At 37.5% G+C, this 15846-nt stretch overlaps 1 protein-coding gene across 1 annotated transcript in view; it reads left to right on the top strand.

Annotated features, from left to right (window-relative positions):
• The window catches only part of PRIM2 (DNA primase subunit 2), a 90671-nt gene that overhangs the window by 12708 nt on the left and 62117 nt on the right, over window positions 1-15846 (top strand). The window contains exons 6-7 of the mRNA XM_005421691.2: window positions 9233-9328; window positions 10158-10295. Of these exons, the coding sequence (XP_005421748.1) occupies window positions 9233-9328; window positions 10158-10295 (234 nt within the window). The remainder of the gene's footprint in view (window positions 1-9232; window positions 9329-10157; window positions 10296-15846) is intronic.

Below are 15846 nucleotides of genomic sequence, written 5' to 3'. Positions count from 1 at the left end.
TGTTGTGGGGGGGGGGGGGGGTGTTTGGGTTTTTTTCCCCTTCAACACTTTTGACAGCATTTTGAAAATGACAATAGTTCCATTTGTCTTGTCCATGAAAATGTCACAGCTTTGCTTGCAAGGTTCCCTGCGTCTGTATCTTCAAGTCTCACAGTGGTGGTCATCATTCTGCTGCTTTAGTTTCCTTTTAACTTTTTAAAAATAATGTCAAACCTAACATATTTCTTCGTGTTCTATCCACTAGTTGAGAAGGGTAGGGCTTTTTTTTTTCCTTTTAGTTTGTTTTTTTTTCCTTTTCTTCATATTTGCCTTCTATCTATCATTGTACTTTCTTGTTTCTTATTTAAGCCTTTCTTTGTGTGGTGTTCTGTCATTTCTGTGAGTGTCCTTTGCCATTTTTACAGCCTTCAATTTTAGATCAGATTTTTCTTCTCTGATCCCATTGTCTAGAGCTCTTGCAGTGCCTCCAGCCTCATGGCATTTTAGTATGTGATCTGCTCCTGTTTTAATATACAGGTTAGGAAGTTGAAGTATCAAATTTTAATTTGGTTGTGGAACTTGGCTTAAGACATCCTTTTTCTCTTTGGAGTTAAATTCTTCTACACATGTCCTTTCCAATGGGTTTTGAACCCAGGTATAGAAGATGCACTGGAACTGTTTGGAACTGTTTGGTCATTTGCATATGCAGGTGTATTCTGATGACTTCAAGGGTGTTGACACAATATGATACCTGCTTTTTTTTATGCCCCTGGGGTCTGTGCACTGTGATAAAGGCTGTGAAATCAGCTTAACACAGTTGGAATTTTTGGACACAGGTGCATTGCTGCTTATCTCATTTTTTTTCCTAAGTATTATTAGATGCTTTGATTTGTTGCCACACCTTTCCAGGAATTTAACTTGCATACTGGAATATGGAGTGGAGTAGAATGCAGAATTTAATTTTGAATTTATTTTTTGGAGTTATTCTGGTCATCATTTTGAATGTTCTGGTTTCTTTATCTTCAGACCGTTAGTACCTCTTTGTTGCTTCCAGAAGAAATGAAAATTAATAGGCATTATCATGTCTTAATCTGTGGTATAAGGATGTTGTATAATTGGATTTATATTTCCTGCAGTGCTTCTGTTCACTGTTATCTTTCTGCATTGTGCAAAATAAAAAAACTTGTAAGTGTAGTATATTTCATTTTGAATACATCTGTGTTGCTGTTTTCACTCCACAGAGCAGAAAAAAAATCATGTTTTAATTGAACTTTCTTACTTCTGAATAGCCTCTTGAAATTTAAAAAATATTACGACGTTTTAAGGCATCTAAACTAGAAGTTATTTATTTTTTGGGTAATAACCAGTTATTGCAGAATCAGATGTCCTAATTTTTAGATGCTGTTATAAGGCACAGTATTTTAAGAAATGCTTTGGATCATAGTAATGGGGAAGGAATGGCAGATGGGAATAGTCAGCTGGGGGAGCTAAAGGTCTTCAGTGCATCTGCAGGCATTTGAGAGGAAGGAATGAGAACTGCAAAATGAAATGGAAAGAGCAAAATGCATTAGTGATGGAATTTTTTTTTTCTACAGTAGCTCTTTGATGCAGTTGAAGTGCTTTTTTAGCTGCTTTAAGCAGTAGAAATTAAACTTCTTTAATTTCCATTTTTATGATCAGAGTAGTCCTGTGAGAGACTTTCTGATATCACTATTATGCTTTCTTCAAAAACATTTATCTTGGTAGTAGGGCAGTTGTATAAATATTCGTAGTTCAGCTTCTTGGGAAAATGTTTTGACGGCCTTTATTTGGTACAGAAGATCCTAAAGTCAGATGTGGATTAATGAGAATGGGAACTAGTTTGTGTCACTATTAAGGACAGATACATTTGAGAGAATACTCAATATCATGTCTAACCATTAAAGGACTGTGACTATATCCATTTTGGAACAGGTGTTTAATCCAGAATGTTCTTCTGATAGGGTTTATGGCTTTTCATTTCAGGGGCATCAAATAATATTTCTTCCTTTCCCAGACAGGATGGGGAAAAGTTGAAACTGTCTGGAGTCTATATTACTGTGGGGAAACTTATACCAAGATAAGACAATAACTATGCAAGCAGGCTATGGTTTACATTTGCTTAGGAAATGGTTCTGAATTGTATCTTGCTTTTCCACTACTTAAATCTTGTATTTGTCCCTTTGCTTGAAAACCAATGATGCTTATATTACAGTCGACAGCAAAAGTCATAAGGGATGCATACCTAAGTGGGAAATGTGCCTTACTGCCAAAAGTATGTATTCTGTTGTTTAACTTCATGCTTAGAGTCATAACAGAAACAAAATTGTATGTGGAAAGGCTTAGGAGTAGGGTGGCTTTTTAAGTGCTAGAGTTTGGTAAATAAGACAGTGAGACATACACTATTAGTGCTTTAACAAACATAGTGAGTTATTCTCATCTAAAAGTAATTGGGTTGATTGCCAAGCAGCCTGGGTATTCTAGTGAGCTAACATTTTGAGGGATGGGTAGATGGCATGAGGTTTGATTAAAATATTTAAGTTTAAAATAAGTGGTAATGCTCTCTCACAGACTTCTAAAATAAAGCTTGATTTAAAAAAAAAAAAAATTTATTTTTTGGTGCACTGGCAGGATGTATGGGGGCTTTACTCTTCTCGAATGGATCCTAGGGCTGTAAGCATTACTTTATTATTAGTTATGGAGAAAAGTGGTGCATTTTGCTGCAGTAATTCTAGTTGCATGTATTTATTTGCACATATGGTGTTGGTGAAATTCTATGAAATTGTAGAATTGAGTAATAGATGTGATTAAAGAATGTATAGCTACTAGGGATGTCCTTTTTCACCTTCATAAACTTAATGAACAACAGTTTGTAAATGATGCAAAATGCTAATTAAAATTTTAATTTGGCAATCATCTCAGTTTGATTAGAAGCAGATGCTGATTATCTGCAGAAATCTAAATGGACCCTTAGAAGGTCTTCCTTGCTGCTTAAAATTGACTTGTGGAAGTAAAGTCAAACTACACCACAAAATGTGCAGTTACTTAGGCCCATTTAGAGCACTGGGGCACTATGATTCTCACTAAATAGCTTTGTGTAATTCATCATTTGAGTTAAATAGGAACTTTACAGACCACTGTAAGGCTGAATCCTTTTGCCCTAGGTGCTATATATGCTCTTTCTGGATGAAGTACATTTCTAACTGCTTTGAAAAAGTTATGTGCTTTGAAATAAAAGTTGCAGAAAAGGCTGCAGTAAAGATAGGATGAATAAAAACATTCTTCCTCTTAATCTAGCTGAAAGCAGCTAGACAACATTTGGAATACAGTCTGAATCCTGAGGCAGATGTTCTGCTGTAACTCTGGATTTCTAAAGTAAAATTGAAATGGCAGCTGTGCCAAAAATGCAGTGGAAAATAGGATCTTCTACACCAGGCTCTTGAGCTTAAAGGTAGAAGTGGAAAGGGCAACCACGTTACTTGTGTGATTGTGTGCTCTAGCACTCAGTAGTTGAGCAGATCATACTTGACTGCCATTTATCTAAAGGCTTGGAAAATGTGAAAAAAATAGCAAATCCTAACCTCATCCTTACAGATTTTCATTTCTTAGCAGTTGGTAATTTTGGATTCTTGGAAGTAACTTAGTATAGACAAGCAGAAAGGTGTCAAGTGTCTTCTCTTTTTTATATAAATATTTTAGAGATTCTTTTGGGGAATGAGAAAAGAGAAAATTGGGAAATCAATAGTATATTTTTAAAAGTGATACCCATATGTTGAAAAAGAAGAAAAATTTTTTTGGATAATCAAGGTGTTAAGTTCTTTTGTAGTGGTTAAAGTTCATCATGTTTGAAAAATGAATTTATTTTTTACATAGCAGTGAATGCTGTAGCTTTGGAGATGTTAATATTGTTCCTTAATACAGCAGCAGAAAAGCTGATGGGATGGTTTCTGCAGGATGTAATTACTCTGCAAGTAGAATTTGCTAGCTGCTGTTTGGGATAAGCTTCAGAAAATGGTCTGCCAACTTGGAAACACTCTTCCTGGCTAATCCTGTGATTGAATCTAGAGAAACATTTGTTAACAAGTTTCTTTAAAATTGCATCTGATGTTACTATCCGGATTTTTAAATGAAAGAAAACTTGTTGATATTTTTATCAGAAGAGTCTTCTGTTAGCTCTACAGTCATGTGTGACTCTAACTTGTATGTGATAGTGTTTCTAGGTAATTCTGTAGTAATTGTTTTGTTCAGCTTTCCTTTAAATGGGTATTGGGAAATGTTTGTCAGGAATGTAGGAACCTGTATCACTGAGTTTCTCTGTCATTGTGGTAACCATGAATGAGCTGCATAGTGAGGCAGATCATAAAATGTTCTTTCTGTGCCCACTCTTGACTCTAAAAAAAAGCCCAAACGATGTTTCAATTGATGGATAAGAATAGATAATTCCAAGTACTGCCCTTTATATTTTTATATTTTTAGGTATGCCAGCAAGCTGAACTTCAGCTAAGATATAAAGTTGTAGTATTTTGGAAGATAAAATTTTCTTCTTAATTTGTGCTTGGCCAAAATGAAATTAATAATCATCAGGTTTGTGAATGACAGATTTACAAGTCTCTGGAGTGTTTTCTTTAACGCTCTCCATCCTTTTAATTGGTGGGAGAGCTGGGAATGCTGTCCTTTGCTAATCAAGCAATTCATTAACTGGCTGATTACACTTTATATTCTCAAATTTAATGGTATCTAGGTTAAAACTTTGGTATTCTAGTGCTAACTTGGTTTGTAGTGTGATGTGTGGCAATGGAGAAGATTGATTAGGAAATTATTATTTTTTCTGCTTCGTGCCTAGAGTTGCAATTCAGCAAAGTACAGATTGACAACACTTGTTTTTGGGAAGGGTGTTTTGCCACTTGAGTGTCAGGGGCTTTGTAACTAAAAGCAAATTTTAGGAACTTCACTTTCTAGGGGCACTGATGGCATGTGCACATAAATACCTGAAGCTGAGTCTTGGAAAGGGAAAGAACTTTGTGCATGGAGTTCTTGTTCCTTTCTAGTGTAAGTAAAACTGTGTTGCACATATATAGCAGTATAATGTGTGCGTACATCTTTATCTCTTCATTAAAACAGAGTAGTGATATCGAATTTATTTTGAAGTTTTTGGACTACCTCACTGACTGTGTTTGTTTAACCAAGCCCTGCATATTAAATTATTCATATTTTAATCTAAATTTATGTGTCTTTGTGTTTCCAGGACAGTTCTGTGATTAAAAGTCAATGAATAAACTGCATGTAGAAAGCAAGAAAAGTAGAAATAATGGAACTTGTCCTGAGTACTTGCTTCTTTTCCTTCCTCTCTTTTTCTATCTTTATTTTACCAAAGTCTCAGGAATTTGCAATGAATTGTTGAATTGTGTCAAGCTATGATACCTGACCCATGTCACTGAAAAGGGAAGATCCTTTTCCTGGTATTCTTTGCTTGTGCAAAGCAGAGTCTGACACAGTGATAAGCAGCTTACTAAACTGGCTACAGAGCTACAAGGCAAAACTAGTGAATTCTTTTCTGTGAGGTGAGTTTAATTCAGTTTCTGTGTGGAAGGTCAGATGATGACCTGGTGAGACCCCCAGAAGGAGTCTATTTTTTTATTAAAATATTTTGAGCAACAGTGTTTTATCTGGTGAAGATCACCAAGTTCTGTCAGAAGTTAAGCAGCTTGTTTATCTTTCTAATCTTGATTAGAATCCTAAAAGCTGTATTTAATTATATCTCATTTTTTAATGATTACTGGAATGTGTATTTGCAGGTGCTATTTTAGGATGAAATTATTAAATATACAAACTGTAGTACTCTTATTTAAATAATTAAAAACCCCAAAAGCAACAGTAAAAAAGAAGCTTTTCTAGCTTCTGTGAACCAAGAAAAATTGGGATACATGTTTCATGATGCTCTGGATGCAGCATACAGGCATGGCCTAACTGAAAGCTTGAGTCTGATTTTAGACTATGAGTAGTGTATTTCTTTGCATTGCACCTTCAGTCAGTCTGATGTGAAAATGGTGAAATCATTAATGCAAATGGAAGGTTATTTTTTGTGTTTCAGTCTTTAGGGAAGTCAGTTTTATTTTTGAATGCCTTCTGGAGTAATTTTCCAGCTTTAGGTTGGGGCTAGGATTATCCTTGTTTCTTCTTCCTCTTTCTCTCTATTAGCTGAAAACACGAAGGTATTGTGAATTTGGTGAAAAGGCAAGGAGCAAGGTGGTTGTGGGGGTGCTGAGTGTTTGCCTAAGCTATAAGATACTTGAGCCTTTAAGAAGTAAATGATTTAACAGCTTTATGTGTATCATTTATGTATATCATAAATAGTGCTTTGCAACAATATTTGTGTTAGTTAAAAAAAATTTCGGATAAAGATGTATTTTTGGTTACACTGTCCACAGTCTTATCTAAATCTTTAGTCTTGGCCCATTAACCTGTTTTCTGTGAGGGTTCACCAGAATCACTTTTACCTCAACAATGTTAAATTGTTTGCTAGTGACATGCAAGAAAATCTAAAATGACTGTCACTGTATCAGTACAAAATTGATACAGTCAAATTCCTAATAAAGAAGGATGTAGTCAGCTTGTGAGGTTTAGAATAAATCCCCCTTGTAATCAAGTGTAATACTGAAAAAAATGGCTTTGTTGATGAAATTAAGTTAATTTGTTTTGGAAGAACAAAAAACGGAGGAATCCTTGCCTTTCCCTCTTTTTGTTCTCCCCTCAATATTGCTGGTCTGTCTGTAAAACACTTTCTAGACTCCTTTAATAGCTCTCTGGAAAAACACTCCATGCTGTCCTTGGCTTGGTTTGATGGAGTTATTTTTAGTAAGATATCCTAGAAGAAATAGTGGAATTGTAACCACCATTGCTATACAACGTGTTATACTGTTTTTATTTGGTCAGTGTATTTACACAGTCAGTGAGGGTTGGGAATGACTTGGTGGGCAGGCTCTCCTAAGGGATTTCTAATAAGAATGCATAAAGCTCTTACATTTGAAAATGGAAACCACTATTTTGGAATGAAAATGAAAACTTAGGTCTCTGGTAGGTGAAAGGCAGGCTACAGGCTGCAGTGACTTAGATTTATGCTTACTTAGACAAGAAATAGATCATCTGGAAGGAATAATGGAGTTTTGGTACCACTGTGTGAAATTTGTATATAGTTTCAATGTGTCATGAAAAGCAGGAATTTTTCAAAGTCTAACAAGAATAAGACTGTAAATGAAACGAGAAAATACTTTCTACAAAATGCTCTCATTAACAGAAACACATGTAATTGTTTTGATACAGCTACTTTGTTAAAGAAGAATGCTTTCTTTACAGGCTGCTGAGCTTTACATTTTTACATGCAGAAATATAAGTGCTATTGTGTATTTCCTTTCTCTTCAGAGCTACGTTCTTCTGCCTTGCTGGCATCTTTATTATTTTTTAAAGCTAATTTTCCTGGGAGAGTACTGCAGATTGCATCAAGATGCAGACAGGGTAACCAACATTGCTGCCTTGGCTATTTCATATGCATATATCAAATCACTGTTTTTCACTGAGCTACTTGTCCAAGTTTGAAATTAAATGGTCCTTCTGTGACTTCTGAGACAGGTGGGGTTTGTTTTTGTTTTCTTGGGTTTTTCAACTGAGAAGGAAAAAAGTTTTGTTGAAATGCCCATTTAACTGTGTCAGTGTTGGTCAATAAATTAGATATTCTGCTCCATTCAGAGAATAAAACTGCTTAAGCACATCCCCTCCCATGGAGAGGAAAGACATTGGGTGACTTTATCTTGCATTTGGAGTCTGCACATCTGTTGCATGTGGTGGCCTGGGCTTGGTTCCTGACTAGTCTCTAGAAACTGCCTTGACTGCAGCCTTGTATCAGCTCTCTGAAGGTGTTGGAGCACACATCCAGCTCGTGGAGAGCAGTGTCACGCAGTGTGTGATGCTTTGGTGATGCTTCTGTCTGTCTACGTTTTGAGAAGGTATTCTGCCTTCCTTAACATTTAAAATGCTTGCAGTCAGGGACTACTCCCATTATACTTCATCAAAAGCACGTTATGCAAATGTGTGTGGGTTTGGGTGTCACAATATAAGAAAGATATAAAGTTATTAGGGAGTGTCTGAAGGAGGGCCACGAGGATGGTGAAAGGTCTGGAGATGAAGCCATATGAGGAGTGGCTGAGGTCACTTGGTGTGTTCAGCCTGGAGGAGACTGAGGGGAGACCTCACTGGGGTCTGCAGCTTCCTCCTGAGGGGAAGAGGAGGGGCAGACACTGCTCTCTTCTCTGTGGTGAACAGTGACAGGACCCAAGGGAATGGCCTGAAGCTGTTTAGGAGGTTTAGGTTGGATATCACAGAAAGGTTCTTCACCCAGGGGGTGGTTGGGCACTGGGACAGCTCCCCAGGGCAGTGGTCACAGCACCAGCCTGACAGAGTTCAGGAAGTGTTTGGACAATGCTCTCAAGTACACGGGATGACTCTTGGGGTGTCCTGTGCAGGGCCAGGAAGTGAACTTGATCCTGATGGCTCCCTTCCAACTCAGCATATTCTGTGATTCTATGATGTGTATTTATGCATATGCACTCTTTAAGTGTTTTTATTATGAAATGTAACATTGTGATTTTCAAGTCCTTCAAGTTGTTAAATTAGAGCATTGCTGCTTTACTTACTTGTTTCAAGAACTGCAAAAGCACTAACCCTTAAAGGACAATAAAGATACCATTTTTCTCACTCCTTAGAAAAAGGAAAGTTAAATTCCTGAATATAAGATTAGATATAGTTTTGTTAAATCTGTATTTAAAAATAAGCGGAAACTGTTCTTTTTGTTAAAATTTGATGAAGTCCTTACTAACTCCCATTTATTCATCTTGCTTTGTTTTAATGAATACCTAGAGACAAGCAAAGATTGTCACAAGTTTTATTTTACAGAAGTTGACTTCTAAAAAGTGTGTTTTACAGTTCTTGGTAATGTTTAAAATTATTGTAGTTTAAAATCTGCCCTTCTACTTCAGAGGTAAGGTTGCTTAACATTGACCACTTATGTTTTGCTGGTTTCTGCTTAATTAATTATTAGTGATCACTTACTGAATATGTAGCCCTTTTTTCAACTAAACTGATAATATTACAAGTTAAGTAATATTTTAGATCATGCTAATAAAATAAAGAAGCCTTTATCCTGAAGTATTTTAGCAGTTTTAAAACAAATTCTTAATTTTAGATTGGTGAAGACCTGAAAAATCAATTGGCTGATGAGCTGAGTGCGTCAACTCCTGGCTTCACTCTGCCTAAAGTAAAAGAACAAATGTTCTATAAGGTAAGTAAAAAATTGCTGAGTCCCACAGATCTGCATTTATTTTCTCAGTTAAATGCAAAGTTACTAATTTTAAGTTTACCTAATAGCCACAGTAAATAGACGAATGAGAGTTCCTCTACTTCATGTGAGTATAAGGGTGGAGGGAGGGACTGGGAAAATGAAGGAAGCTTCAATCTACTGATAATGTCTTCTGTCCTCTTCTGCCATCCCTTACTTTTGCCACAAAAATGATCTTAAGTTTTAATGTTCCCAGACAAATGACTTAATTTACCTGGCTGTCAGATTGTTCAGGATGAAGACATTATCAAACATCTGTTGCTGAATTAGGTTTGGTCTGATTGTCTTAGTCAGAAATTTGTTTTGCAAGAGAGCAAGGGGAGAGGAAAAAATTTGTAATGTGGCCCATTGGTTCTTTGGAGTGAAGCTGGTTGGGTTCCAGAAGGGCTTGCAAAACCTTTTGTACATAGCTTATGTGAATCAAATATTTCCAGATGTTAGAAACAGAAATCCATTTTCAAATATCAAATCAGTAAGTGATGAAAAGCTACATAATTGGATCAATACTTGTAGACACAAAAAACTTTGAAGAACCTTATTTTGCCTAGTTGCATGACTCTGTAAGCAAGCAATATTTTCCCACCAAAATAATGATTAGCTATTCCTAAGTCAAGATTTAATTTCACAGACTTTTGAGTTTTGCCTGGAGACAACGTTAAAAGACAGAAAATGGCTTAAAGCTTTACTGGTCCATCTTGAATCCTAGGGCTGTAAACATTCGTACTGTGTTGTTTTGCTATTCCACAATGTGGGTTTTTTTCTTCCTTCTCAGGTTGGACTTGCAGATGCGGTGGATTTATTTAGAGCCAGAAGAGTATTTATTAAAGATGGCTTTGCCTATGTGCCGTTTAAGGAGATTGATGTGATTGTTTTGAATAACTACAGAACAAAATTGTCTAAAGCACTGGCGGTAAGTCAGATGAAGTCTGATTTTCACAACTCACGTGGTATTGCTTGGTGACACTCCTGGACAATAGCCTTTTTGGGTTTAAAATGTATATGTTTCCATCTGGAGAATACCAGAAACCTTAGTACAAGTACTGGTAGCACTAAAACACGTTTATCGTGAGCTGTGTCATTAATTTCAAATGATGTTTAGCATATAATGTGCATTCTAAAGAAATTTGTGTTAGAGGATTTTAGCAATTGTTTTGCACAGAGATAGTAACATGCCCTTTTATTCAGCATCTTAGCTTTCTGCACACAACTTTTTTCTGCTAGTATCTATCTTTTCTTCCACAACATTTTCCAACATTTTTTTGTTGGAACAAGTGAAGTAGTTGTGGATTTTTACTCTATGTTCTGTTAGCTTACTTGGTTGGAGCATGGTGCTAATAATGCCAGGATCATGAGTTCAGTCTCTGTACAGGTCACGCATCTAAGAGTTGGGCTTTGAGGTCCTTGTGGGTCCCTTTTAACACTGAATTTTCTATGAGCTCAAATGAGGATAAGCCAGAATATGTCAGGCAAAGGTAAAGTTTTTGTTGCATGAACATTTGAGTTATCATATCTAGTTAGAATGTCTGTGGTAAACACTGTATGTGAATGTCCTTCTGTTAGTAATTTGGTGATCAGTTCAGGAATTTCTTGTTCTACAATATCTCTGAGACTCTCCACAGGGTTTAAAAGGGGGTGATCATGTCTAATACACAAAATTTTAGTCATAGAAAATGCAGCATTGCACACGAAGGCAGATTGGATTGCTTTTCAGAAATGTTTTCAAAGCCTTGTATTGTTATGTTACATTAATGCCAAGGTTGACTACAAACATTTAGTAAACAAACAGTGGGAAGCAAAAATGCATTCCTTTATCAAATTAGAAAATTAGCATACTGCAGTCTTATCAATTTTGAATATAACTAGAGTTTGTGTAATTTTTTAATGTACAGTGAAAATTTTGATACTCTTATATGAACATTTTCATTAGAACTCTTTAACAGAACTGCAACTAGAGATGCCTGTATTTGAGTTGATGCATAATGTTTTTGCTGAAAGCTGATAACACTTGTGTGGCATTTAAAAAGAAAGAATGTATTCCACAGAAATGTAGCTAAGTATACACATGATCTGCATATATTCAAAATACTTTTGAGAAGCTTGGTGAATGTCTGAAATTTGTGTGTTGTGTGAATAGCTGAGAAGTCTGAAAAACAGTAAGAACTGCAATGAGTAGGCCCTGACTTAGTTTGAGGAGAAATCTGAGAACACACACACACTATCTTACATATTATTCATTTCACCCAGATTGCTTCCTTAAAGGCAATAAATGCATTATAGGAGAGAAGTACTTCTTTATGTAATACTCAGTAGTCATGGTTTAGAAATTTGAACACTCATGACCTAGGAAAATGATCTTCTACAGAATTGCTGTATTAGAAGTTATTGCAGTGCTTCACACTGGTCTTGGTTCACATTAGTCTTTTAATATGTCAGCTTTGTTTATTAAAGTTCACCATGTTTTCTAGGTAAGGGATAAAAGATTAGTGATTTCTGTCCTATTCCAAAGCTCCTAATTGAACTTGGACGGTTTTGATTACTAATTTACTAATTTAGAAACTGTATTTACCAAACTGTTTCAGCTAATTTTAGCCAGGAGAGTGCCCAGCTGAGAGATGCTGGGGGTATTATTGAATCTTTGGAAATGAAGGCTGAAGTTCCAGCATGTTTTACTGAGGTCAGTCTAATGTTAACTCTGTTACACCAGAGGCTTAATTGAAGCGTGATACTTGGTAGCTGGATACCTAGTGTAGTTTTCACTGGAACAAAGCTACAAACATAACTACATTTCAGTGAAACTGTATGAATACACTTTTAAAGAAAGGATTGTGTATATATAAGTCCAGAGAATAATCTTAACAATTTTCCTCAGCTATATCTCTACTGAAGAGGCAGAAGTTATGACACAGTAGCACAATTCAAGTATTGTTTGTGAAAAGTAGTTGTTGAAATACTATTTGATCTAGGCCCAAGTTCTGCCTAGATCAAATAGTACTAAAAAGTACAGCTGGTTTAGCTGTGCTTTTTAGGACATGGGTGCTTTTTGGTGTCCACTGCAAAAGAGCAATCAGCCAAGAGAAATGCGTTTCAGTTCATGTACTCTGATGATACAGAGGTCTTCATAACTTTGCACAGAAGTTGTGCATCATGGCCAGACTTAAGTAATAAAGCCTTGAACATCATCACCTGTTTTGTTGTTTAATTTGTCTCTTAATGAATATATCTGATAACATTGCCACTTTGGTAAGCATTACTTCTGTGTTCTTTTGGGAGTTGTTTTAGTGGTTTTGCAGCATCTGGGTGTTCACGCTTTGTTCTCAGCATTTTCTCGTGGACAATCCTTGTATTGGAGTTTGAGAATTTAAGACTGTAATGGTGTCACAATCTGAATTAGGTATATGCTATTTCCAAAGAAGGGGTTTGTAAAATTAGGTTAAAAATTTTGTCTTTTGTTACATATTTTGATGTAACTGGCTTAAAAATTGCCTGGACGGCTGGGTCCCAACTGTGGTGGTGAACAGAGCCAGATCCAATTGGTGTCTGGTCACTAATGGTGTTCCCCAGGGCTCAGTATTGGGCCTAGTCCTGTTCAACATCTTTACTGATGGATCTAGATGAGGGACTCAAGTATACTCTCAGTAAATTCATGAATGGCATCAGTTGGGTTGGAGTGTGATCTGCTGGAATGTAGGAAGGCTCTACAGATCTGGGCAGGCTGGATAGATGGGTGGAGATGAATGGCATGGGGTTCAACAAAGCCAAGTGCTGGATCCTACACTTGGCTCACAGCACCCCCAGGCAGTGCCACAGGCTGGGGGCAGAGTGGCTGGAAAGCTGCCCTGCAGAAAAGCCCTGAAGGTGCTGGTTTACAGCCAGCTGAACATGATCCAGTGTGTGCCCAGGTGGCCATGAAGGCCTTGGGCATCCTGGTTTGTATCAGCAATAGTGTGGCCAGCAGGCCCAGGGCAGTGATTGTCCCCCTGTACTCAGCACTGGTGAGGTCACACCTCGAGTCCTCTGTCCAGTTCTGGGCCCCTGAATTCAAGAAAAGACATTGAGGTGTGTCCAGAGAAGGGCAACAGAGCTGGTGAAGAGTCTGCAGCACAAGTCCCACGAGGAATGGCTGAAGGAGCTGGGATTGTTCAACCTGAAGAAATGGAAGCTCAGGGGAAACCTTATTGTTTTCTACAACTGCCTGAAAGGAGGTTGTAGCGAGGTTGACCTCTGCTTCCAGGTGATTTGTGACAGGACAAGAAGACATAGCCTCAAGCTGCACCAGGGGAGGTTCAGGTTGGATAGCAGGAGGAATTTCTTCACTGAAGGGGTGATTAGATATTGGAGTGGGCTACCCAGGGAGGTTGTGGAGTCACTATCCCTGGAGGTATTTAAGGAAAGACTGAACATGGCACTTGGTGCCATGGTCTGTTTGATGAGGTGATGTTTGGTCATGGGTTAGACTTGATCATCTCACAGGTCTTTTGTAGCATAATTGATTCTGTGATTTTGGGCAATACTTCTGGTTTTGACAGTCTGCTGCATACTTCTAATGGACAGAATACCCTGGTTACAGATATTGGGGAGATGGTTTTTCAAGCATGTTGTTTCTTACAGCTCTCATTAGTGGCACAATTTTTCAATGTTAAAGCACTATAGTTTTCCAGTATGGGTTGTTTGTGCACTATTATTGATTATTGGTACTTGATCCATGTTTTACTTCATGGAGCTGATTTGGTGCTACTCTTAAGTAGTCACATGCACAGGTTTTTGGAAGGAGTTATGCCTATGCAGAAATGATATTATGATGCCCTGCTGTGTCTTTTCCAAGGTGTTCTGCAACACCTTGGAATGTGCTTGTGCTAAAGATGCTCTTCTTAGGTCTCCAAAGGATTGAATAATTTGGGTGCTTGCCTAGCCTTGTTACATTGCTCACTACATTGCAGATGTATGTCACCATCCTGCCTACTAGAGTGATTCTAGTTGGGGTTGTAAGGGAGGAATAGAATGAGAGTGAATTGATGTGGTGACACTGAGCTTTGAAAGAACAGTAAATAATTCATAGCACTTACTTTTTAAAAAAGTTTTATGTTGACACTGGCAGAAATTCAGTTCAGTCAGTTACACTTTAATCACTTACTTGTCAAGCCCATGAAGCATTCAGATGTTCTCTTTCATCATTTAAAAACAAGTTTGACATCCCAACTGTGGCTATTTCTTGAGGTTTCATAATAAGAGGAGTTGATATTAGTCAAGCCTTCTTGGCAGTTCCAAGTACAATTGAAGATGTTAATTTTATGTGTGAAATAAATACTGCAAAGGCCTTCTGTATGTATTCTCTGACCCATTTGATAGTAAATAATTTCCTTGTGCCATTAGTGTTGATTAAACTGTAGAAACATTTTCTGTAACATGTGAGCTGTAATGTTAGCTCAACAATTGTTTTATAATATAACACAATTTAAATTCACAGAAGTTTGCTTAATGTTTTATTCATGAGGGTTTCACTGTGTTTAGACTAACATACAAAATTATGCATCTCATGTTTGAGGAAAGTAGTTTTAAATTTTGATTTAAAAAAATCAGAAGATTCAGCTTAGTGTCATGGCTCAGACACTAATCACAAACCTATATCAGAGCTGTATTGGACTCAGTACTGCATAAAAGAGGATTGCTCCAGAGAAATCTAAAGTGAGACAAAAGAGGGAGAGGATGGAAGAAGCAGCTGACACACGGACACAGGATGAAAGGAGGAGCCCACACAGAAGCAGGTGGAGAGTCCTGAAGGAACCACAGCCTGTGGAGAACCCATGCTTTGAAGCATTTTTGTTTTCCTGAAGGACTGTATCCCATGAGAGAAAGCCCATGCCAGAGCAGGGGATCTTGAGCAGGCAGGAGCCGTGGAGAGGAGCTGTTCTGGACCTGTCACAGCTGCCCCTGCTGCCCTGGGGGAGGTGTGGGAATCTGGGGTGAAGGGGCACAGTGCAGCTGAGGAGAGAGGGAAGCAAAGGCCTTGTCTTGTTTGTCTCTGCTCCTCACCACCTGAGTCTAATTGACAGTAAATTACATTTGTTTCCCTCACATTGAGTGTTTCACTTGCAGTGGTAATTGTTTATCAATCTTTATCTATCTTTATCTGTGTGGGAATTTGGCCCTTAGGTTGGGGTGAGTTATCTGTAGCCGTTGCAGTATTTTGTCATTTTGTAGTTCTGCTGGGGTTGGATACTGGCGGGAAGAAGGCTCGGCACTCTGGTTCCAGCTCACACAGCCATGTTAGCTTCTGTGTTTCCTGGGCTCTTTCTCTGGAGCAGCTCCCTGATAAATTCAAGATGTGAGGATCTTATGTACTGAAAAACCCGACTCTGACTGGGATGCCTCCCAGTAGTGTTTGAATCAAATAGATCAAATCTTTGTTGTTTCACCTTAATTCAGAAAATGCTTTGTCCTAAAGTTTTAGTGGTTTTTGAACA

Source organism: Geospiza fortis, unplaced genomic scaffold (genome assembly GCF_000277835.1).
Source record: "Geospiza fortis unplaced genomic scaffold, GeoFor_1.0 scaffold264, whole genome shotgun sequence".
Taxonomy (NCBI): Eukaryota; Metazoa; Chordata; class Aves; order Passeriformes; family Thraupidae; genus Geospiza; species Geospiza fortis.
This window is presented reverse-complemented; position numbering and strand designations above follow the sequence as displayed.